The following is a 25978-nucleotide window of genomic DNA, read 5'->3' as shown; positions in this document are numbered from 1 at the left end:
TATCTTTTTCTGGGGGTCTTGGACTGAGGGTTGTGAGGCACTGGAACAGGTTGCCCAGAGAAGCTGTGGCTGCCCCATCCCTGGAGGTGTCCAAGGCCAGGTTGGACGGGGCTTGGAGCAACCTGGTCTGGTGGGAGGTGTCCCTGCCCAGGGCAGGGGGGTTGGAACTAGATGATCTTTAAGGTCCCTTCCAACCCGAACCATTCTATGATTCTATGGCTGCCCATTCTCCACCTTCCGAGGTGCACATTTGAGAGATGCAGCACCCGGATCAGGTGCCCTTATGATGAGTGTGGCCGCAGCTTCTCTGTCAGCCATTAAAAAAAGGATGCTCTGAAACTTGTTTGTTTTTTTTTTTTATAAAAAACTTTGAATGCAGGCTCTATAATAGGTACCAATAGGTACCATCTCAGCTGGCTTGATTACAGCCGGTCTACCAGACAGGACAGCAGCAACTCAACGACCTCCAATTCCCTGGGTTTCCTGAAAAAAAAACTTCCTCTCCTGTTTGGACAGTACTTTGGAAGATTCACATCCTGACTGTCAGCTATATATGAATGAATCCAACCAGTAATGAGAACTGATGAAAAAAATAAGAAGCTGGAACAGAACTGTCATTACAACCTCTACTGCGGGCAGCTTTTGGACAGAGCTTAAGTAAGTAAATATACACGTATATATATTTTTCTTTTTCATACTAGCCTTTCCAAACTCAACAGGGACAAAATGCTGTTGAATTCTGTGAATCACCAGAAATCATCATTTTGGGGTTGCTTCAGAAGCTGTGGGAAAACTGCCCTTATTTCCCACACAAGAAAGACAGGACCCCAGTGCCAATGAGCGTGAGCCAGTTACTACTCAACTATAATTGGGATTTAAGCGCTATCATTTCCTATTGGTTAACCAAGGAAATATTTATGGCCAAAGCTTGATGCCAAGCACAATATTTATGACCAAGTTTTTAGCACTGACTGCATTTTTTAATGCTGATTTTTGCACGGAGGACACAGATCACAGTCACACTGATGTGGGCATGAAACCGAAGCCTGAAGTCATCAAGACAGAGCTTGGAGCAGGGTCTGTCTCTGGCAAATCTCATCCCTGCCTTCACAGCAGCCTTGGTGAGAGCGCTTGAAGCAGACTTCTGAAGGCCCTCTCTGCTCTCCATGCTTGGCTAAAACGACCTCTGCTCAGGGTGTTAATGCCTGGCATGGATGTTCTAGATCGTGTCTATGCACTGAGATCAAGGGCTTCAAATAAGGGTGGCACCTCCTGAGCTCCACTGATTCAACCAGAGGTGGATGGAGAATCTCTCAGCTCCTGTTCTCCATCTGGACAGATGGTACGTGCACCACTGAGCCCCTGATGTTCATAGCCTGGGGTTTTCAACAGATTTATTTCACTTCATATTAATACATCAGGCCAGGAGCTTGGGGGAGGTTGTAACTTATTCAGCCACCTCATCTGGCTAATTATGCTGTGGCTTTCATCAAGCCCTGCTTTGCTTGTAGCGTGCAGAGCCCTCGGACAGGTTTGTGCTGGTTGGGAAGATGTGATCTACAGATCACAGCAGTTGCTGATTATGGAGAGAAAAGGGGAAGGATTTGTCAATCAGTCAACTCCAGATTTCTCTAGCAAACAAATTGGGCAGCATTTGCCCTCTGGTGAGGAAGGACAAGAGCCTAATTTAGATCTACAAAGCTGAGCAGTGAAACCAAAGCTATCCTTGGAGAACAAACTTGTCTGGAGAGACATGCTTCTGTTCTCTAATTTAAAAATCCATCTTCTTGGATCTCGAGAGAAGCAAAAGCTGCCTCCTTGCTCTTTACGGGCTCTTTACAATGAAGTCTGGCATTTACAAATAAGTCGTAGAGGTTCATCTGATTTGTAACATGAGGTCCTTAATAGTTGCAGAGCTGGAAGCCTTAATGAGGCCATGACTTGCTGCTTTGCTTCCTTTCTGTTTTCAATGGTTGGCTCACTTTGTTTGTTGCTATGTTTTAGCATAGCTAGAATCACAAATCCCCTTGTTGCTTTATTAATAATGAACCTTATTCAGAAATTCCCCGAGATATGCCTGAGTGAGCAACAGGAAGAGGAGAAATCCAGAGAAGAAGAAATGTCTGGATTAGTGCATTTGTTTGACACCATGAGTCAATGTCGGAGAAAAAGATTGTCACCGTGTTACACAGCTGTGGAGGAGAGAGAGGTGGGAACCAGCCAGGAGACAAAGATGGTGAGAGAGTTCCCCCTGCTCTTCATCAGCGCAGCCTGGCCAGAGGTAAATTACAACTGAATGCTCCCCAGAGCTTTGTTATGGAGCTAATCCTGCAAGGTACTGAGCTCCCTTAACTCCCAGCTCAGTAACGCGTGAGAATTTCAAGGCAACACAATAGGTTAATGCATTAGGGCTCTTGCGCTTGGATTCAAATCTTAATCAGCTCAGAGAGAGGAGGGAGAGATGTTGCATTAGCAATACTGCCCTGCTGTGAAGTGTGTGTATTATCTGCTCCATGTCCCAATAAGCATCTCCGTGTGGCTGGAAGCGTGGTGGCTGTCCTGGGTCAGGCCTGTGATGCCCAGGCCGGAGGGCCTGTGCCCGCGGTGGCCTCCATCAGCCGGGGCCGGGCTGCCAGGCAAGGGGCTGCCAGTTTTTTCTGCTCATTGTGCGCACTTCATGATGGAAACTAGTCTAGAAAGGAATCACGTGGGTGATGCAGTTTTGGAGCCTCTCACATCAGATGCATTTGCTCATTGCGAATAGAAAGCTGGGTTCTCGCTGTGGATGCTGTAGTTGTTGTAAAGCCATGACACCGCCTTTGTCCCCAGACCCTGATCATTGCCATGAGGGTGCTCCAGGAAATAATAGTAGGCTACAGTAGTATTGTATGGTTGGAAACCCATCCACTCCACAGCCGACTTCCAAGAAGGGTAGAAGCCTGGGAGAAGCCTGGGCTTCATAACCATATCTACTGCTTTGGAAATAATCATTACTACACTTGCTTTTTCTCTGCCGTTTTTACTCCCGTGCAGGTGTCTCAGATTCCCTGCATGGCCAAAAGTCTCTTACACGGTAAAAATGTTTGATTTAGATAAAAATGTCTTTCAAGTCTTCTGGCAGAGACAATCTGAAATGCATCTGAATAAATCAGAGTCACTCTTGCGAGGCCAGCAGTACCTTGCAGATTTCCCCAGAGGGAAACAGCCTCGCACGTCCCTCTGCTCTGCTCGTTTCAGCACACATTTCACCGAAAGGACACCTCTCCCCCTTCAGTGCTGGTTTTCTTCCTGCTGCCTTTGCTTCACCTGAAGTCTCTGCTGAAGACAAAGCAGTTAGGAACAGAAGAGAGAAAACTTTATCACAGGAGCGGACAGAAGGAAATAAAAAAATCAGATCACATTTGAATGCAAAGAGGATGTTTCTCAAGCATTCCATTAGCTGGCTTTGTCCCCTGTGTTGAGCCCAAATAGGGAACGAGTAAGGAGATATTATCATTATTATGTCCCACTTCTGTAGATTCAAACATGCAGATGACATTTTACAAAATAAACAGAGGCCAAGGGCTTGCCCTGGAGAGCTGGCAGTGACATCCAAGACAAGACCATGGAGAAAGAGAGGGCAAATTCATAGGAAACGTGCAGTCCTAGGGTTCCCTGTTAGTGCAGCGTGCGTCTGCCTCCTTCAGCAGTTGAATTATTTCCATGTTGAATTAGAAAGGGCTAAAATGGGGAAAATTTATGCCAGAGTGCAGAATGCAAGACAGCGTTTTCCAGAGTTACCGGATCCTCACAAAATCACGGAATTGTACTAAATGACACAAAAGTCTTGAACCTGAGCTTGTTACTGCCTTGCCCTTATTCCAAGGACAAGTCTGAGACTTCATTGAAAACCCTGGGGGAAACACTGCCTTAGTCCCGTTTAGTTCAGTCTTTCAATCTTCGATAGCTGGGATGTGTGCACTCCGTTTTTGTGAACATCTGGATTACCCAAATTATCCACGTCTTTTTCAGACAAGGGAAGATAATAATAATGAGGAGGCTCAGAGCCAGGTGCCTGAGTATCAACCCGGAGTAGCAGCTTTCTCCCACAATAAAAAAATCATTAAAATCTTTAAATGGCTTCTTTTGTCCCAGTCAGACTAAGTCCCTCGCACATGTACCAGTGGACGACACTGCCTTCCAAATACACACAGGAGCTGATGGAAATTTCGTTATGGCCCAATGATGCAGAAAGAAGCTGGCAGTGAGATTTAACAAGGTCACCTCAAGGCACAGAAACCTCTGTAAAATATGCTCATTCCCTACATCATATAAAACCAGGGTCAGGGAGGTGAGGGATAAACCTTTCACTTAGAGGAAATGATGATTTACGATTAATTTCCAAAAGAAGGAAATCCTTTTTTAATCAAGATTATTTATAGGGTTAATCTGAAGGCAGTATTTGCTCGCCAGCTCCCTTGCTCGCCAGCACAGAAAGCGAGGCAAGGTGAAGATGGATGGGGTTTGTCCATGGGATTTGAATCAGCTCTGCGCAGGAGGGCCTGTAGTCAAGGATACCTGTATTATTTATGGCCAAGGTTTTCAAAAGGGAATAGCTGATCTTGGGTCCCTTGGGTTTGGCTGCCCAACATGTGACCTGCGCAGAGTACCAGCCTCCTTGAAAAATGGCCTTCAGAAATCCTATTTCCCACCACGAGCCTTTGAGAATTTGTAAGGTTTGTTGTATCTGGTGCTTGTCGCTGGAACGAGGTGGGCTGAAACCCAGGATTTCCCCATCGAAGGCCGCTGGGTAGGAACCGCACAGCACCAGACCCAGCGAGGAGCTGAGGAGCATTCAACCTGAGGTGATGTGTCCCCCCCTCTCCGGGGTTCGTAGAGCAAAGAGGTTTAAAGAAATGGGTTTTTCTGGTTGCTGCCTGGGTGTTTGGGAACGTGTGGTTGCAGTGTGTGACTGAGTGATGCTGGTTATACCCTGATGAGGAAGGATTGCCCTTCTGCTCCCCTACTGCTGGCTGTGGGAAGGAGAGGTGCTGAGTGCTGCACAGGACCTGGCTCTCAGGATGTCACCCACGCTTCAGCTTTAAGTTAACTTGATCTCACATCTGCTGTTTATTGAATTAACGCTGGATGGTTCCCTGGAATGAGCACTACAGATTTTTATAGCATGTCGCAGGTGCTCAGGTGCTGCTATGAGGGTCAGGACACCGAGAGCAAGGCAGGCAAATCATACAGGAGTCCATGCAGCCAGTGGAAAATATGGTGGGGTTTGTCATTCAAAAAGGCTGACAACTGTTGAAGAAGAGATGAGACAAGAAAAGATAAGACAAGTCGAGTTTGGTACTATGCTGATGTTATTTATAATCTCACTACAGACCTAATTTCTCTTGTGGTTTTCATCCTCCCCATTTTCAGCCAGCAATCTATTATATTGGAAGATATTTGAGATGCTTCAGGAGTAGGGAAATTATTATACATAAAATATGTAGCTAGTATTATTAGAACAGACTTTGATTAATTTTGCAGCTGGCAAAATTACCCCTGCCTGAAAAAGAAATCCATTTGCTACCCGTGTGGAAGTAATTGTGTTAATATCAAAGCTAGTTTTAAAATGAAACAGAGAGGGCTCTACTCCATGTCTCCCGTGCGAGGAATCAGGGATGCGAGATGAAGGGCTGGAGTGATAATTCCAGCTAACACAAGGAATTATCTTTTCCTCCACAAAAAAACCTTCAGGACTTCGTTGGAGTTATTTGTGGTATCTTTAAGGTATGTTCAAGTATATAGATATATTCAAGTAACCTCTTGACTCAGGCTACCTTTGATTTGCATGTTGCCTATGGGCAGAGACTAATATTTGTGTTTGTACTACGTGTTTGTGCAGCACCGAGCAGAGCAGAGCCCCATTCTCGTGGGCAGCTTCATCAGCCCAACAACTGTCGACAGCAGAGACACATGCCCAGGCCAGAAATATCTCTCAGGCTAATTACCCTGTTCATCTACAGGAGTGATTTTGAAAAGCGCTTGGACGAGATTAAACAGACAGCTTCCATTAATTAAGAACTGTTTGGGCTTCAGGTGCTATAAAGGTCCCAGATGGCCCCATACCCACCACCTCTGGCTGCAGCTGGGCTCTGGATCTCCCCCTTTATTTCTCATGCTAAAAGTTTTCCTCCCGGCAGCCTGTTTGCTGGAGAGCACAGATTCTCTCCTCCTCCTCCTCCTCCTCCTCAGCGGGAGGTGGGCAGGTCTAACTACATTAAATATACAAACATACTGTGCTCCCTCTCTGCTCCACCGAGGGCTGGCGTGGGCATCGGTGGCCCGTCAGCAGCAGAGTCTGAGCAAAGGCTGCCCAAAGGGCTGGGGGAAGGGTGAAAACAGCAGCAGCAACAAATAAACCGAGCAGCCAAAGCGCCCCGTAGGCAAGGGGAGAGGAGCAGGCAGGAGAGCCCAGGCAGGCTGGGCATTTCGCGTCTCTTTACAGGAGCTTTCTGCTTTCACGCATCTCTTGCAAGTATATTTGCACCTGTGTCCCAGGGAAGAGCATCCTTCTGGGAGGAAGAGCTGGAAATCAGTCAGAAGAGCAAAGAAAAACCAAACAAACCACCAGCTATTATCTCTTCCCAGAGACAGGTGAGAGAGAGAAAGGAGTTTAGGGGAATGAAGCTGGAGGATCCAGAGACTCAGAGAGGAAAAGTTGCCCTGACGGGAGACTCTGCATACTAGAGCCTGAGCTCTGCTCCACAATGGGATTTCTTGCGTCTAAAGGAAACCTCCTCCTCCTGCTGTGTGCCAGCGTCTTCCCCGGTAAGTTTGAGAAAGCTTTTCTACCCCTGCTCTGCTCTTTAGCTCTTTTCTCCCTTAGCCCTCTCAAAGGCATGCTGCGACGACTGGTCCCTATCAGCGAGGAATTTCCCCTGCTCCTACATCCTCCTGCCCCATCCTTGCGGGTCCCCTAAATACCAGCCTCCACTGAGCAATGCTTTGTCTTTATTTTCTGCGCCTTGCTTGATTTGATGGGGAAAGGGTTAAAGCCGCGGTGGGGAAGGGGACAGGAGGGAGAACACAGGCAGGGGCTCAGCATCCTGCTTCTTGCCTGGGTTTTTCTTCCCTGAGTAAAGTGTGTTAATGTGTCTCCGGGCTACAGCTCCGGCTGGGGAGAGCACAGCCAGCGCTCAGCTAATGCTTCCCTTTGTATAATCCAGGGCAGCTAAAGACTAAGTAGGAGCCATATTCCAGGAGGGATGGGGGGAGAGCCCCCGGCTCCCTCTCCCCCTGTCCCCGTCGGAGGATGCCTCCGTACAGCCGGCACAGGAGCGCAGCTCCCCTGGCAGCCCCCTGGCAGCCCCCTGGAAGGAAGGTGGCTTTAATTCTTAATAACCAACAGGCACCTCCGACGGTTCCCGTAGCGTACGTGCAGGGTCAGGGCTGCTCCTTGCAGCCTCCAACTTTTAAAGTCATTATTGAGGGAAACCGCGCTCTTGTTTTCCAATTTGTTCTCTACCCCGTCCTCTTCCTCACCCATCGTTTTTGTGAAAGACCAGCTATGAAGTTTTTTTGAAAAGCTGAATTTCAGTCTGCCTTCTTTTTTTTTTTCTGATGGATTTGGTGCCAGTTTTTGTGTGTAAATCTGATCCAAAATCCCTAGCTCCCAGCAGGAGGCTGCCTTTTTGTTTTTGCCTTGCCCTTTTAGCATCCCTCTTTACTGCTTGCAGACTTCAGCGCTAGAAACTTGCCACAAAGTGGCCATAAAAATTAAACCGGATTCAGGCGGAATGGCCCAGATAGTGTTTTTCAAATGCTTTTACTGATGCCCCCACTTTCTGCAGACCAATCCTGCTCTGCAATGGAAATCCTACTTTGGGAATTGGCTACGGTGGGTGAACAGGGTGAGAAATACAAGGCAAAGCTTGGGGTAGCGGGGAGGCAAGTCACCAAGGTGGCATCGCCCTCCCATGTGTCCCTACTTGCCCGTCGCTGGGGTTAGCACAGGGTCCCCTCCCGGAGAAGGCTCCAGCTATGCCGGTGCCTGGAGCCACGCGCATTTCACGCCGCTGTGCCCCACGCCTTCCCCGCAGCCCTCGGCCACGTGGAAACCCGAGCCCACGCGGAGGAGCGTCTCCTGAAGAAACTCTTCTCTGGTTATAACAAGTGGTCCCGCCCCGTCGCCAACATTTCTGATGTGGTCCTCGTCCGCTTCGGCTTGTCCATTGCCCAGCTCATCGATGTTGTAAGTGCAACCCCTTTGTGCCACAAATGGCCAAGATGAACGGGGTCGGGGCTCAGGGAGAGGCTCCTGGGGCACGCAGGTTTTACTGGCTGACGCAGGGTTGGGTTGGGAAGACTTTGCCCTCAGCAGAGAATTGTTATCACGCAGAAAGCTCTGCTGGAACGAGGGATGACTCATGTGAGTAGCTGGTCATCAAAGTGGATCCTTCATTCTTTGTTTGGTATAGGCAAAATCCCAAATTCCTTATCAAAACCCGTGGGACTGATCACGTCAGAGCAGTGGAGCAATTGGTAACGCCAGAGAGCCCAGGATAAGAAAAAAAAAAATAACTAATTTGGAATTTGAGCCATAATTATTAACACTAATTTACACGAGCAGGAACAGTGGTTTACGCGTCTCTGGAAGACAGCTTGCCTGAAGAGCTTTCTGCAAATGAAAGTTTTGAGGGTTCTTAGCTAATCTGGCAGATATTAACAGGAAAACTGTTTCTGAATGTTTGCTTAGATAGAAGTTACACGTGTGCAAACTGCATATGCCGTGTACAAAACGGAGTGGTTCGCACTCGGGACCGATGTGGACTGAAATGGTATTTAAAGGATTACTCTATCACAGTGCGTTGGGGTCAAGTGTTGAACCCAAAGGAGATCCCTGCAGGGCTGCAGATGTTACACACACACACACAGGCTTCCTAGCTTGTGCAGATCTTGCTTTCACGTGCTTCTCTCTCCTGTCCCTGTCTGCAGGCAACGCTTCCCAGGTCAGTGTGTCTGTGCAGATACACATCTCTTGAACAAGTATCAGCCTCGCTTTTGGAGGATCTCCATCATTTTCTACTGTATTTGTGTACTGTATTGCTGTGTGGCAGAGTAAATGGGGTGATAATAGAAAGTGTAATTCAACTTGAAGACATTACTGGTGTGGGACAACCATAACTCTCCACAACATTTTATATTTTGGGGTATTTTTGAGATGCAGAGGAAACAGAGCCGAGGTGGTGCGGGAGGTGGTCAATCAGACACTAGTTGCTAGAGAGTGGCATCTCCTTGTGCAGAAGGCATCAGCTTCCAGCTTTGCAGTCCAGAAATGGTCTTCTATTCCCCTCCTCTCTCTTACGTCAGCCTGAGGGATCCGGGGCTGTTTGCAGTTGCTAATGTTGAAGTTGTACAGTTCTGATCTGAATAATTGATAAGACTAAAGATGAGACATTAGTGTCTGTGGAGGCATGAGAGCGACTTTCCATTATGCAGCTGCTGAATCGTGGAAGGATGGGATCGATACACCTGCTTCATAGTGCTTTTCCCAGTTTACTTAAGAAGAATTAATCTTCTTAAAATCATGTCAGTGGTTAGAAGTGCCAATAGCAGGCAGTTCCGTGCTGGGGCCGGTGGGTATGACTGGAGGAGAGCTCTCATCCCCAGTCTGTGTGGTCAGGGACTGCTGACACCCCCTGCCACCACCGCAGCGCTTCCGCTGTCTCTCCCCCTTCCCGACAGTGACACTGTTTTGGTGCAAACCCCGCTGCAATTGTTAGACTCGACGTTCAGCTCCCAACGACAAAAAGTCTGAAAGAGAAATCAGAGCCGTATTCAAACTCCAGCTCCTGCTGACAAAAGGGGGCGGGAGGGGGACAAAAATCAATGTGGAACTCGACATCCCTTCCTGTCCTTACCTCACCCTGGTGTGCTAAGGGTTCTCTGAGCCAGAAAGAAGTGGTAAGGGATCAAGCATGTGTCCAGGAGCAGCCGCTGAGGAACAGGTTTGGGCTCCTAAGCCTGTGTCTCTGCAGGACCTCACGTGCAGGACCTCACGTGCTGTGGTGACCTTGAGAAAAGAGGCCGGGCAGTGCAACACCACCATCAGCCCTCTGGGCTGGCTCCACGCAGGAGAAGGCAGCCATGCAGACGGAGGAGGCAATCGGTCATTAGCACGTTGCAAACCCCCTACGCGATAAACCCAAGGGACCAGAGTCCCGCATTGCTTGGGTCAGGAGGGTGGCAGAGGCCCCAGGGGTAGTGATGGGCAGGAGCTTCCACAAGGGTCTGCACCACCCACAGGGGAAAATTCCAGTAAAGAGCAGCAACTGCGAGACTGGGATCTCCAGAGCAGGGACTGTGGCGGAGGCCCTCAGGTGCTTGAATTACAAAGTGAAGCAGATGGCCAAGCATTGGTCCAGGGCATGGCAGCCTCCTCCACTGGCATTCCTCATCTCTCACCTGCAACCAAGGAAGCAGGCGTGCTTTTTCCTTTCTTTGTTGCTCATTTGAATGTTTCTTGTATTCCTCCTTCTTCCAAGGGCTTCTGGTCCCTAATCCGCAGACGAGGGTATCTCTGGTCAGGTTTTACCCTTGATGCCACAACAGCAATGAGGAGGCTGAGCGAGGGGGAGGAATAATAGCTCTGCCATGAATCTCCTGGCTTTTAACGTTCAGAATTAATGCTGAACTGCCACAAGAGTGAGGTTAATGATGAGCAGTTTGCTTCCAAATGAGCCCTGTCAATTGAGCTGGTTTTGATGGCAGACCAAAGGAAGAGAGAAAAGAAGCAAACACACAAATAAGCTCTGAGCTCTGGTGTGACACTTAAATCAGACCAGGACTAGGCTCTGCCCCACATAATTAGTCTTGGTTATATGCATAGGGGTTGTAAGCAGCCTGCGAGGCAAGCAGCAAGCAGTAGTTAGTTCTGCTACAGTACTGCCAGCATTGTGTCTGCCTTACGTTATTTAAAAGTATATACGTAGTTCTACCTTTCCATACTCTTTGTACTTAGAGTTAGGAAAAGGTCTACCAACTGCAGCGTGGGTATACACCAGACTGTCCAAAGGTTACGTGTCAGCAGAGTGGCTTGGGTTTGTTCGGAAAAGCCAATCCATAGCGCTCAAAGTATTTGGTAGAAAGAGAAACACTGCTGAGCTTCGTTGTTTCCAGACCCGTGTTCACGGGTAACGTTTCACCGTAGAAGTGCTAAACACTACTCGCAGACGAAGCTGAGCATTGTAATCCACGCACACACGTGTGAGTAAGGAGATATATACTAGCACTCCTCTTCTTTCAGCGGTCACATCAAAGCCGAGCTTTCCTCTGCCTGTCGCCGTCATCCTAGGCTGAATCCATCAGCACCCAGGAAAATCCCAATAAATTCAAGTCCGTCTGCTCACAAGATTGCTTAGGTGCAGGCTCAGCTGTTCAGTCGTAACAGGCAGCTGTGCCCTGTCCCATGTTAAACGACAGAAACATCTGCTTTTTATTTCCAAGATGGAACTTACATTTGTTGCAGGGGTGATATGTAATTACAGAAATGAAGTACAATTAACAGAAATTTAATGAGTTCCTTGGGCTGCTTCATCTGCTTCTGTAACGAATATCTGATCTTGCATTTCAGGATGAGAAAAATCAAATGATGACCACGAACGTGTGGGTGAAGCAGGTGGGTGCACCAAAATGTGTGCTTGTCCATGTTCCTTTTTGGTTTTGCAATCTGAACTCTCCCAGATTTAACTGCCTCATTTTTGGCAGGAGTGGCATGATTACAAGCTACGCTGGGACCCCCAGGAATATGAAAATGTCACATCCATCCGAATCCCCTCAGAGCTCATCTGGAGGCCAGACATTGTTCTGTACAACAAGTGAGTGTGAGCAATTTTCTTGTGAATTTTCTCTGCCTACGGTGTCAAGGTGCTTCTTGCAGTTGTTTCTCCTTATTTTGTTCTCTGTGGTCGAATTCCGCATAGACTCTCATAATATTTGTCCCAGACGTGCCTCAAGTGACATGACTAACATTCATCACAAGGGCTTTGTTCTCCTAATGATCCTTTCTCTGGACAGCAAGTTTTGCGTGGCATGTGGGTATTGTTTTCTCTTCACACGTCAGATACACAATTCAGCTGGAATTGAGCTTTCAGTCCTCTTCAGCTTCGTTTCACCAAGGAGCTCTCCCCTCACTCATCATCATCAACTGGAAAAGCCAATTACTGAGGATGGGCTTAATATGCTGAAACACATCTGGCTTGCATGTCTACAAATAGTAGTTTCAGGTCAGCCCGATACCATTCTAGAATTATTCTTAAATTGGTATTTGTTCCTGATTCCGAATGCTTGAAATCTCCCTCTTGTATGGACGTTTCCTAAGGAGCAGGTGGTTGTTTTCTTTCTTTCTTCTGGAGCCTGCTGATATTCTTGGAAAGATTGTCCAAGTGCTGAGACTGTTTTCTCCTTAGCTTATCACACCAGAGCTCTCCAGCCTCCTAGGATGCAGGATATCCCTGTCTCCCTCCCCAGCACAGGCTCCAGAGAAAACACTTGCCGCAAGCATCAAAAAAACCATCTTTGTATGTGGCTAACACTCAGGGAAAACACTCACAACAGAAGCCAGGCTCATTTTTAGTAAACAGTTGCCTGGTTCTAGTTTGATAGGATTTTGCTTTTGTTTTCCAAAAAAAAAAAAAAACGACTGAGGGAGGAATCTGTCCAGGTGATTGTGAGCTTTGGAGACTATGGAAATTGTTATCTTTCCCATTAGCTGGTCTCTGATCCTCAGCGGTGTGGAATGATTGCAAACCTTTTGGAAATCACTGTATCCTCACATAGCACCGTTCGGAGATTAGACCAATGGGAATGACTAATTCGTAGGCACTTGGACCTTCCTATCCTACGGGGACACACTCTGAGCATGAATATTGTATTACAAGTACCTCACATTGCAGCCAAGAAAGGTGTTCACAGCTCCCACAGGAAAAAAAAAAATGAATGTCCTTGTCCTTCTCGTTGCTTAATTAACGACAATGGTAAGGGTTATTATTTTTGGAGGTTCTGGTGATTGTTGTGGTGGACCATAGTGCCAAAGGAAACAGTGCTACACAGATCTCCACCATCTGTGGGACCTTTGTGGTTCAAACCATCCGTTTGCTGGGACTGCTGCTACACCAGAGCCTGCTGTGTCACCTCTGCACCTGCTCCCTTGGCTCACCATGGGTGACGAGCGTGGTTCACGCGAGGAGGGCCCTAGCACTAAAGAAGGAAGCCTCAGTCTCCCTTTGCGTACCAGAAATTTTGGGACTTCACGCTGAAAGCAGGACCCAGAGGGCACCCAGACCTCTGAGCTAGGTAGCCTTTGGCTTCTGCCCCTTGCAGGCTTTGTCCTTCTGCCCCGCTGTCCCAGTTCACCGCCGCTATCGCTTGAGCCACTCCAGGGAGCAGCTGCTGATCTGCTGGCCACAGCAGCTATTCCAGAATGTCCTCCTCATCCTCCTCTGGGGCGTGAGGCTTCCAGCCTTGCCCGCCGTATTGCCTGGCTCAGGCTGACTTGCAGGGAGGTATGGCAGACAGCAACTCGAACTGTACTGGGGACCTGCTTCCAGGCGGGGAGATCTCGTGCCCCAGCTACCGAAATCCAAGTTGCTTCTCTCCCTTTATCCATACTTACCATTCATAATCATGCATTCCTCTGTCGGTTGTCATGAGTCTATCATGCATTTTTAATTGGTTACTTTATGCATGAATTAAACATAGATGTAGGCGCCAACCACTAGCCAGTCAGTAATGGTTTTCCATTAATTCCATATCTGTTTACTGCTATATTTGCCCATGCTCTTTCATACAGTCTTGTGTAGACTGTTTTCTACCCTGTGATATACATCTCTCTTCTGTCTCACTTTCTATCAAACACATCCGAAGCTGCAGTCATTTATGATCTTAGTTGCACTGCTCTAACAATCAGTTTTCATGGGTTTTTTAGGGATTGCAGGGCAAGGCAGGGCAAATGCAATGCATGCAAGGCACAACCTGCAGCAGGGTGGGACACCAAGATGAGGGTCTTCTGCATGGCAGCTCACCAACTGCAGAACCTGACAGTGTTTCTCTTTGTGGGCATCTCAGCTAGAAATGTTTCAGAAAGAAAAGCTTTGGAAATAGAGTGGCTAGTCATGGGTGATGCGAACAAGGACTCTGGCTCGTATAGTACATATATATTATATATATATATATTGTTTAGAGGGAATTTAAAGCACATGCACAGAATTCTGGATCCCTAAGAGCAAGAGAATTGTGTGCAGAGACCTTGGTGGCAGAGAGGGCGTGGCCTTTCACGCTGTTCAAGCTTTTGAAAACGAGTTATTTATTTATTACCACGTGCTCTGGCAGAAGTGTGGTATTTCTGCTCGGGATGGTATCCTTTGGAAAAAAGACTTTCTGGACAGGAGATTATACAAATGCCTCTTTTATTTTCATCTTGGGGTACATATAGAAATGCTGAAATTTAAATTGATTGAAGATTTACATCTTTAAGGAAACCTAACCCCTTGTTGTGAGGTTGTTCTCATATCTAAGCTCATTATCGTCAAAAACTTCCATTTATCCACTCGAGAGGCTCAAATTAAATCAGTAAACTTGGCTGGTTTGGCCTAGAGAGTATATGTAGTTGTCAACATTCATAAGGAATCTAAAACCAAATTAATATCCTACAGGGAAATTAACATGCTGTTGAATTTTCGGGCCTGATGAGATATGTTCCGAGACTCTGTAAATAGTTTCTACTAGATGTGACAAAACATATGTGTAACAGAGGAGTATGAGTTAATAGTGAAGCGACAAAGCCTCTCCTCCTCTGCCAAGGCGGCCAGCTGTTCCTTATCTGAGGCTGTAAAGGCTCTTCAGACGCCACCAAATCATTTATAAATGAATTATCTAATCCTCTGCATTGACTTATTATCCCATTCATGAATGGTACATTTCAGTTTTCCTTTGTATATTTAAAGTAAAAAAAACCAAACAAACGGGTTTTTTTGTCTAATCAGGGAACAAGCCCTCGGGGCTGTGTTTCGATTTTTTTTATGGGTTTTTTTTTTATTATCCACCACTGTGTTGAGCCATTTAGAACCCACACGATATAGAAACTCCAAGGAGAAACCCCTGAAACTGCTAAAGGCTGCCCAGAGGAATACCAGACCGTGTCCTTGAGCCTAATGGGCAGACAGAGAGCTTGAAATGTGAGCTTCCCTGGCTAGTTTTCACCTGGATAGTCATGATAGCATTTGTCTTCTCTAGCCTGATGTTTGTAAGAAGCTACTGGGAACATTCAGACTTCAAAATTTTCTTTTTTTCCTCAATATTTTCTGGTGTTGGCTGTTCCAAAAAGAAATCCCTGCCTTAGCCTCCATAGTCACCAAAAAAAAAAAAAAAAAGAATAAAAGACAAGATTATACACTAAGGGAATTCAAATACAAATTTCTGTAATTAGGAGCAGAAAACATCTTGAGGAATTCACCCGGTGGTAATATGGACAGAAAGGATTACCGGACTGGGTTAGAAGATCATTTGGCAGCCGGCTTTTGAAAATCATAAGCAAAGACTTCTTCTGGACTATACTATAGCAGCTTGTTGTTCTGAAGTATACTATGATGTTTGCAGCCACTGAGAGTTATGTAGTAACTCTGTTTTCCTGACTCATCCCAAAGCTGTTTGGAGGAGAAATACCAAAATATGCCCTAGTCTAACCTTTAAAATATCGGAAACATTCTTGACATTTTTCTTTGTGTGTGAGCGTGTACTTGCGCAGATCATGTCATTTTTGCACCAGATTGTACTTGTTATAGGTCCATAATCACCACTTCACACTTAAGCTTTCCCGATTCTTCTGGGAGTTTAAATGACTATGTTTCTGGAGAGGAATTATACCTCTAGATGCCTTTGAGGTTTGCTGCCAAGCTCTATCCAATAACACAGGAATTGATAGAAATCTGTAAGGGGGATCGCTCTCATGGGCTGTTGCTGTGTTAGTGTCCAAGAACTTCTCCTGCCATTACGCTAAGGACAAAGCTGGAGTTTTGCCTACTAAATGCTGATGAGGATGCTTGGCAAAGGGAAGAGTCGAAGGAAAATGCACAAATTTAGCACTGTTAAGGCCTTCTGAGAAAATTGTGCTTATTTCATCAGTGTAGCGCAGCCATTTCTGACACAGATGCCTGTTTTAGTGAGAAATGATCAAAATTTCAGTCACCAATGATTTCTAAACATCTGAAGCAAGCAAAAGCTGGGATGGGACCTACAGAAGTACACATCGGTGCACAGACACCCCCATCTGTGTATCCGAGATGTAGACCGACACCTCTGTTGTGTACACAAGCTGCCAAGACCTTGGAGATATTTAAAACCCAAGCAGAGAAGGTCCCGATCCTCTTGTAGCTGACCCTGCTTTGAGCAGGGAGTTTGCACTAGACCATCTCCACATGTCTGTTCCAACCTGTGAATTTGTAGTTATCGTTCTGGTAGCACGAAACAATAGCTAAATAAAATATTCTCTGATTTGCCTTTGGAGAGGATTTTGATCTGAACGTTGCAGAAACACCTCTTTAATGCCTACCAAAAGGGTGCAGGGTATGTTCTTTAAAGGGCCTTTGAAACTCCAATTTGTCTTGGTTACTACTGTTCAATGAAAAATGCTTTAAATGAGGACATTCTAGCTATATCCATATACGTATATAGTTAATTTTCAGGCTGTAGAAGCGCTGTTTGGATTTAAAATGTATCATCAGGAATTAAAATAAATGTGTGCCTCATTTACATGCATTCTGAAAACATTTAATTTTGAGAGATGATGTATCTCCCAACTGCAGGGAAAATAGAAACTGGCAAGAAAAAAGAAAAGATTCTCCATCAGCAGAGCTTTTTAATGAAATACGGTTGAAGGCTGCCAGTAAAACAATGCCGTTCTTGAACCCTTATAAACTTAGAAGATTTTGGAAGAGCGGCCTTTATTCTCAAAATGAGGAATCAAAGGCTGCAGAACACTGCAGCGCTACTTCCGTTGGCAAAGGAATAAGCAACTGTCTTCTCTCTTTATTGGTGTGTATTGTAGTATTTGACATGAAAATAGAAGAGCTCCAGTACTTTATTACTGTCAGATTTTTGCGCTGTCAGGTCAGAGTAATCAGGAGAGCCTGACTATCTTAATTCTCAAGCTCTTGTTGTGATGTTTACCTTGCACTCGCTCCTTCTTCCAAACGGTTTTTGATGACAACTGTCACAACACGGTGATCTAGACTGAACGAGATGAAAATGTGCTACCACTACAAAGGAATGACTGCAGATTTTCTCCGTCCCACTATATCAGATCTCCCACCTTCCTGTCTAAGGAAATACTCACGTTATGCAGCCAGGGCTGTCGGCACAACTTGGCCGGGAATGGGTTTTCCCACAGCAAAGCTTTCCACCAGAAAACAGGGTTTCCCCAATCTCTTACTGCAGACTTAATTTGCAGTCAATCGCCTGAACTTCACCCCTTGGAGGAGACTGGAGAAAGGCTTGGGAAGACCGTCAGCAGCCCGCTGACCTTATTTTCTCCCTCTCTCATGTCAAGAGGAGCAGAATGAGAGCCTCACCCAGGATGAAGGCGTCTCCAGGTTCACCCCACATGGGCAGGGCGCCAGCAAGCATAGCTTCCAACCCAGTAAGCATATGCTTGAAGGTCCAGTGTGGGTGGTAAGCATGGGGAAGGAGGCAAAAATATACGTATGCAGGAAGGGTTAAGACAACTGCGAACACTACCTTCGCATGATAGAGCTGGCTTGGATCCAGCCTATGTACGACAGCCTGGCTGATGCACCCTGCTCACAAATTCCTCAGATATCTCTCCATTGAACTGCAATGAGAAGTTCAAACACGCCCAGTAAAGTCAGGAATTACTTCAGAGCCCTGGCAGATTGGTGAGGGAGAAGCAGGAGGATCCCAAGGTGTTTTACGGCTCCTCAGAGTCATTAGTTGACTCTTATGCTCTGAAGGGCAGAGATTGTAGGTTGGCTTTTTTTTGTTGGTTTTTTTGGGGTTTTTTTTGTGTGTGTGTGTGTGTGTATGGCTGGACTCGATGATCTCAAAGGTCCTTTCCAACCATGAAGATTCTATGATTCAAATGCAAGAAGTAATGCTGCTCTTGGTTTCACTCCTGCCTTGGCACTGCAGGCAACACCCAGCTTGGGAGACAGTGCCAGTGTTATTTGTAATAATGGGTGAGCCAGAGGACCTGGGATGAGGCTGGGTTTATTAGGCAAGCAATTAAAAAAATATCTTCCTCATCAAAGAATCAAATCAATTATGGAAATAATTGCCACACAATATCTGCAGCATCGCACTGGTTACATGTAGAAGAGAGGAGAGTGGTTCGCCACGCAGAGAGTGCAAAATTACCAGACAAGACATTTCTGGGTACGAAACACAATTATTACGTGAATTATTATTGTTCCTGGATGAATTTTTAGCAAGGGTTTCATGTTCTTTTCCAGCAGTTTTCAAAAGGAAATACACACACGTGTGTTATTTATTCAGCCACTAACGCATTGCTCTACCTAAGAAGGGAAACACTAGTGGATGCTCATTATCCCTTTTCTGTAATATGAGTCCAATTATAAGCATATTGTTCCATTAATGAATGATTTAATCATGCCTCAGAGATCTCATTAAATGCAAAATTGGATTCCAAATTCCTATCGAGATTTAGAAAGAAAACCACTGAGAACCGCAAACACTGGACCGTCACTTGCTGTGCGTGTTCCATGTCTCAATCTGGCTTTACAATGTGTAGGCACATTGTAGTGTGGGCAAAATGCAGGATGAAGAAAAGATGGTTTTCATCCAAAGCAAGTGATCGTAGAGTGTAAATTAGATTTAAGAAAGAAGAGGTAAGAAAGGAGTTTGGGTGCACGCTACATTGGCATTGCTGGCTTTTATTTGCATCGTGGTAAAACACAGTGGTGGTTTTGCCTTGATCCCTTTGAGACAGCAGTCTGGGTTTATACATATTTTTAGCTTTCCTGTCTTTAAAAAAAAAAAAAAAAAAAAAAAAGACATGTTAAAGCTTTAGAAAAAGTTCAGTTCAGAAGTCAAAAAGCACTGGGTCCTTTTGTGTGCTTTTGTTTTTCCAAAATCTGCCACAAGGAGCAAAGGCTTTTCAGTATAGAAACAAAGAAGAGTGTACTAAACATCCACCACGAACAATAATTCTGAGTTTATTTTTCCCATTAATTCAACCAACCTGGAAAATTGTCTCAAAAGACGGAGATCTGGGCTGTGATCCTGGGGTTGAGGACATGTGCCACCTCTGCTCCGATATCGTGACAGCCACGACAGCTCACCAAGGGCCAGATCCTGCCATGTTTTCCCAAAATGAGCAGTACTACACCAGTCTCTCTGGAAGCCAGGGTGGTCACGGACTGACGAGGATGCTTCCCAGGGCAAGAGGAAATATCAGAAAGCTTTTTTCTCCTTTTGCATAGGAATTAATGGATGGTCTCCTGAAGAAATGAATTTAGGGAAGTTTCTCTGCCTTCTGCAGCTTGTGGGCCCCCTCCAGATCATCCCTATGTTGTTTATCCTGCTGCTGGCGAGGAAGAGGAGAGGTGGGACCCCCGTGCCCCCGCCCCGCACGGCTGCTGTCAGGGCACATCTGAGCGCTGAAGCAGCAGCGCGGGGCCGAGGGACTTTGCCGACTGCTGGGAAAGCGGCTGCAGGCTGGATGGGCTCCAGCCGGGAGGGCTGGGCAGGAGCAGAGAGCTTTCTACCCGTACCAGCCATGAATAATTCATCTCAAGTTTTTAGCGGAAGCTCTCCCTCCCCTGCTCAGCTTCCCCTTTGTTTAGCAGCGTTGCCGTTTGCCACTCGGCATCACACAACGGGCTTCTCCCTCCGTGTCCCCAAGCTCCGCGGCAGCTCAAGCCGGGTGTGTAAGACGGTCCCCAATTCCCTCCCTGCTTTTCGGATGCTCTTTTCTCTGTTCCTGCAGCTGGACTTGAGGGCATTGCTCTACAAACAGATTCCACCTGCTTTTTTTTTTTTTTTTTTTTCCTGTTGGGATTTCAACCTTACAGACATTTTGCTCAGGATGAAAAGAAATTGCAGCTGGACCCAAAGCTCACACGCATTTTAAGACTGCTTGAACCAGGGTGTTTAATCAGGACATGACTGTCCAAGGATACCAAAATCCTCTGTCTGCAAGTAGCAATCAAGGGAGGGAGAGGGCTGGAGGTTTCAGCCAGCCCCTGCACAAAGAGGCTGCAGATGTAGGGGCTTGGCTCATTTTCAGGTGAAGGTGTAATTTTGTGATTCAGACACCCGGCCTCCATCGCGGTGATTATTCAGACAAGGAGATATGTCACTTCTGCAGCTCTGAATGCTTCAGTTTTGCCTCTTTGTGTAGGCTAACACAAATCCAGGCTGTGGATGCTGCAGACGCTGCCTGGGGGAAGGACGTTGCTCCAGAGAAGATACCTGTGGACTTGGCCTCAGACGTGGAGTTTGTCACCATCCACATATCCTCCTCGCTGAGAGCAGGGGAGGAACAGGGCATGGCATGGCCATGCAGGGCAGTAATTACCTTCTCTGCTAATTGAATCTATTAATGAGCTAATTTTTTCTGTGGCCTCCACGCACTGGGGCAAGTGGCAGGTTCTGCGTTTGAAGTGCAGTCGCAGAGCCGTGGGGGTGAGGAGGGAGCGGAGCTGCGGCTGGTGATGCCGAGGCAGGTGGAGGACAGGGCTGGGCATCCCATCCCCAGAGTCCCTCAGCCTCCCTCCTTTCTCCAGCACTGTTAAAGGTCGAGCATGGCATTCCCCCATGGCCTTTCTTCCCCCAAATCCCCAGTGCGCTTGCCTCTCCTGTTGCCTTTTTTCATCTCCTTCATTTGTATCCCAGTCCCCACGACGAGCTGGGAGCAGATGGTGTCATGGGTTCACGGCACAATGCTGCTGGAAAACAGTGCACTTTTCCCACACTTCCCAGCTGAGAAAAGTAGATCCAAATTAAAAAAAAAAAATGCTGTTTATGCAACGGCTTTTTAACTGCCTGCAAAATGGCTTTCTGCTATAAAATCCTGAGTTGTTATCTATTTATCTTATATCAGCACACAGAGCCCAAATGAGAGTCCCTGTAAGAAGACACCATAAAAGAAGACAGCTCTCTTCCTGACTGGGAAATCAAGAGATTAACTTTCATTATTCCTATTAATAGGATGTTCTTGCTGTTTTTCATGTAAGAGACTGAATGATTACCCAACACCGTGTCATTTATAGCAGCTGTCACAATTAATTCTGCAGGGCCTACAGCCACACTATTTGATAGTGATTTCTCCCACCTCTCTAAAGCAAACTCAACTGCTCCCAGGGCATTTATGGGACAGCTTCGAGGAAAACTTGTGTACATTCACCTCAAGAACCTGACTTATGCAAGGTGAGGGCTGACATTCGCGTGCAAATTCAGTGCTTGCATAAGCCAACAGAGTTAAAAAACCACTGGATAGAGTGGATGGATCCAGTGTTAGCACATGATGTACATCTTTTATCTCCCAGGCACATTTTTGGAAGCCGGGCAGTAAATATCCTATTTCTTTAACAGAGTTGAGAAGTCCCAGAGAAGCCTTAGTCTTTTCTTATCTTCTGTCTCTCCCCAGTGCTGACGGTGACTTTGCAGTCACCCACCTCACCAAGGCCCACCTCTTCTATGATGGGAGGATTAAATGGATGCCACCTGCTATCTATAAAAGCTCCTGCAGCATCGATGTTACCTTCTTCCCCTTTGACCAGCAAAACTGCACAATGAAGTTTGGCTCCTGGACCTATGACAAAGCCAAGATAGACTTGGTGAGCATGCACAGTCATGTGGACCAGCTGGACTACTGGGAGAGTGGGGAATGGGTCATCATCAACGCCGTGGGCAATTACAACAGCAAGAAATACGAATGCTGCACAGAGATCTACCCCGATATAACTTATTCCTTCATTATCCGGAGGCTGCCGCTGTTCTACACAATCAATCTGATCATCCCCTGCCTGCTGATCTCCTGCCTGACTGTCCTGGTCTTCTACCTGCCCTCCGAGTGTGGAGAGAAGATAACCTTGTGCATCTCTGTGCTGCTATCCCTCACTGTGTTCCTGCTGCTCATCACAGAGATCATTCCTTCTACCTCCTTAGTCATCCCCCTGATTGGAGAGTATCTTCTCTTCACCATGATATTTGTTACCTTGTCTATCATCATCACTGTCTTCGTGCTCAACGTGCATCATCGTTCCCCGCGTACCCACACGATGCCTGACTGGGTGAGGAGGATCTTCCTTGACATTGTCCCACGCCTCCTCTTCATGAAACGTCCCTCCACAGTGAAAGACAATTGCAAGAAGCTCATTGAATCCATGCACAAAGTAACCAACACGCCAAGGCTTTGGTCCGAGACCGACGTGGAGCCCAACTTCACTACCTCGTCTTCCCCCAGCCCCCAGAGTAATGAGCCGTCACCCACATCTTCCTTCTGTGCCCACCTCGAGGAGCCAGCCAAGCCTCAGCCTCTCTGCAAGTCCCCTTCTGGGCAGTACTCTGTGCTGCACCCAGAGCCTGTACAGGTGACCTGCTCCTCTCCACAACCCTCACGCCACCTCCTGAGTGACACCCAGACCACCTCCATCTCGAAAGGCAGATCACTAAGTGTTCAGCAGATGTACAGCCCCAATAAAGCAGAGGAAGGAAGCATCCGCTGTAGGTCCCGGAGCATCCAGTATTGCTACCTGCAAGAGGACTCTTCCCAGACCAATGGCCAATCCACTGGCTCTCCAGCATCCCAGCGGTGCCACCTAAATGAAGAGCAGCCCCAGCACAAGCCCCCTCAGTGCAAGTGTAAATGCAAAAAGAGCGAGGCAGCTGGCACACCAGCTCAAGGGAGCAAGACTCACAGCGCCAAAGAGCAACATCTGCTGTTGATGTCCCCAGCCCTGAAGCTGGCAGTGGAAGGGGTTCACTACATCGCAGACCACCTGCGAGCAGAAGATGCGGATTTCTCAGTAAGTACGCTAACTTAGCCTGCTCTCCTTGGGTAAGTAAAAAATTGTCTGATAAGGAAGCCCCGCTAAACCTGGGGGCTATACGGAGCATATACTTGACGATGCAGGATCAGCTGCCCCTGATATTGTGGCTTTTGAACATATTGGCCACTATAGGCACAGCTGGAGAATTTGTCTTTGGGGTCTTGGCAGACATGTGGGCCAAGGAGTCCATGCTCAGGGGTGCTCTAGAGTAATAGGATTCTCCATCAGAAAACAGGAGTAAAGCTGTTGTTAGGTAGGAAAGAGGCAGCTAAGATTGTGAGAGAGAGACCCAAAAAGCAGTCAACTGGTGGGAACACAGCAGACTTATTCTTTACAGAGAAGCCTCTGTCAGACAGGGAATTCACACGCTGTTTTCTATTAGGCATTGACTCTGGCTACTGAGCCTGGGAAAGCAAATTCCCAAAATAGGCTGCGGATGTGGGAAGCGCGTAGTAGTGTGGGGACCCTGCAGGGTATGTTTAGCTCTGCGTGATGCGATTCCTCATTAGTGGACTTCCACTGGCGCAGTTGGCTCTGCGCAGGAAGGTGGGTGGACAGACAAATTTCACACTTACTCTGAAGGGGTAAATATGGCTACAAATAGAGAAGGAAATTAGATGCTGAAAGAATTTCTTTTCATGGAGATGGTGATGCACGTACAAATGCCACGTCCTTTCACACCTCTTGTAGGTCTTCCCCTGCAATACTATGGATACAGTGTGCTAGCTAATTATGGCCATAACGAAGGAAGCGACAAGATAACCTAAAGTTAGTATTCTTGCTAAAGAAAAATCTTATCTAGCTTTTCCTAGAGGGATCTGTCAGCAAAAGGTACTTCTCCAGCTGTGCTTATAGTTTGATTTCTCGACATTTAGAGTCAATGCAAGTCATAGTGCTTTTATGCAAGACTTCCTGGGCATGAAGAGTGTCTTTATATTTGCATTTTTCACAGTACTGAGCACTTAGCAGCAGCAACAAAAGATTAAGTGCTACTGTCCATTTGTATACTCTTTGGTACCGTAGTTTGAGAGGCCTCCGTTCTTTAATGTATTTCACTTCACAACATCCCTTTGAGGAAGTAACTGTTTATTCCTCATGTTGAAGAGTGACAGCCAAAATACAGGGATGAGGTGACCTGTTCAAGGTCACAGAACAAATCTGTGGCAGAGATGGGCTGTGAATCCACGTCTTCATTCATTGACAGCCCAGCACTCTTGGCAGGGGTAAAGCACTTCACAAGCACGGTAGGACTGCAGGAATTAAACTCTGCCCTCTCCTCCAAGCAAAAATCACAAGGAAACCCATGGAAGGCAGTTGATTTTTACTCGCTTGTGTCCCCATGGTGCAAATGAAAGAATATTGCACCAATAATACTTCCCATTTCAACTGATTCTCTTTCTGCTAAGCTTGTTGATATCATCAAGAACTGAGTCGATGAATGTCTTGGGTTCTTTCATTTTAATCCATGATTGCAACTTCCTTTAAAATGAAAACAGTCTTCAGAAGCCATGAATTTTCTTCTTACACCTTCCACTACTCTTCCCTCTTGAAATGAAGCGATTATCCTGAGGAGAAAGCTATTTACACCACTAAACATCAAAAGCGGAAGGAGCTGTTTTGAGGGCTCTGACCAGACCTCTTGCCAGCGCAGCCCGCGAGCAAAGACGCCAGGAAAACATCCAGCGATGAGTGGCGAAGGGTCACCCCCAGGGCCACCGAGGCACCAGGCTCCCCAGGAGGAGCCTGCAAACCTGCCCGCAGCTCTCTGCTCTTCCACAGCAGCTGTGGTTGGCACCGTGGGAAGAGTTGGGATTTTCAGTTTTGGGGGAATAGTTGCTCACCCCGGTCTGAGGCTGTACTATTTTCTCTGGCTGGACCCAAGTAAAGCCAAGTGGGAAAGCACACTTTTTTTCTCCAGGTGGCAACGACAAAGAAGGAAATATGATCTTCTGGAACTGAAATTTACTGTAACGAGCAGAACTGATCCAATAAAATGAGAATTTATTGGGGAAAAATCAGTACTTGGAAATTTGCTTTCATCTTAAAATCAAATTGTGGCATTTCTTCATGGAAGTCTTCGACAAATCTATCAGCAGGCACCTCTGATGCAGCTGCAGCCCCTGAGATACAACTTGCTGTCTCTTGGGTAATATTTTCAGAGACATGCACCTTCCCAGAATGAGAACAGAGCTGCTTTTGAAGTTCCTGTCTTTTTTTTCCTAAAGCACCATTGCCACGGGGGCAGTGCTTCTAAATTAAAAGTAAATAGCTCGTTTAATTAAGTGCTTCAGCAAAGAGAAAATGGGAAATGCAAGAGGCAGTTGTTTGTTACAAAAACATACCTGCAAACAATGCAAGCACAATCGTACGCTGGGGAAAATGCAAGACCGGATTGTCTGTCTCAGCGTATGATAGAAATGCCATTAGAAATTAATTACAGACTGAGAAGGGAAACAAGTTGCGTGTCACACACGGGCCAAAATAACCAGACACCAACAGCACCGTCTGGAAAGCCTTGATGTCCTCGTGCCTGCGTGCACCTCCAGACTACTCTAATAGAAAGACTTTGAAGACAGCTTAAAAATAAAACGGGAGAGAATGTAGCTGAGGGGGAGGAAACACAGGATAATCTCACCGGTTTATTTTTAACAAAGTACAATAAAATCACGCGGGACCGCTCTAATCTGGGTTGCAGGCTCCGGGTCCCGGCAATCGGATGTCACCAAGGCACCTCCACCCTCCACTCAAACCCTGGGGCAGGATGCTCCGCACCCACTGCTGGGACCCGCACGGAGCTGGACCAGGGAAAAGCCGCAAGTTCCCCCATTTTTCAGGAATTTGTGGGTGGCGGAGTCAGCTGGCTCCTGCCCCTGATCCATTCCCAAAAATAGTTTTGAGTGAGCTTCTTAAAAACT

The 25978-nt window shown here is 46.7% G+C and overlaps 1 protein-coding gene across 4 annotated transcripts in view; it reads left to right on the top strand.

The window, feature by feature from the left end:
* CHRNA4 (cholinergic receptor nicotinic alpha 4 subunit) overlaps positions 1 to 25978 on the top strand; it is a 44962-nt gene that overhangs the window by 15793 nt on the left and 3191 nt on the right. The window contains exons 2-7 of one of the 4 annotated variants that reach the window (XM_063350154.1): positions 517 to 657; positions 6628 to 6807; positions 8079 to 8230; positions 11612 to 11656; positions 11746 to 11855; positions 21659 to 23039. In XM_063350154.1, the coding sequence (XP_063206224.1) occupies positions 6747 to 6807; positions 8079 to 8230; positions 11612 to 11656; positions 11746 to 11855; positions 21659 to 23039 (1749 nt within the window). In that variant the 5' untranslated portion in view covers positions 517 to 657; positions 6628 to 6746. Of the gene's footprint in view, positions 1 to 388; positions 658 to 6245; positions 6808 to 8078; positions 8231 to 11611; positions 11657 to 11745; positions 11856 to 21658; positions 23040 to 25978 lie in introns of those variants that run through there. The other 3 variants (XM_063350153.1, XM_063350155.1, XM_063350152.1) reach the window with 3 other exon arrangements.

Source organism: Chroicocephalus ridibundus, chromosome 12, assembly GCF_963924245.1.
Source record: "Chroicocephalus ridibundus chromosome 12, bChrRid1.1, whole genome shotgun sequence".
Taxonomy (NCBI): Eukaryota; Metazoa; Chordata; class Aves; order Charadriiformes; family Laridae; genus Chroicocephalus; species Chroicocephalus ridibundus.
The sequence above is the reverse complement of the archived record's forward strand: the minus strand, read 5'-3'. Positions and strand labels throughout refer to the sequence as shown.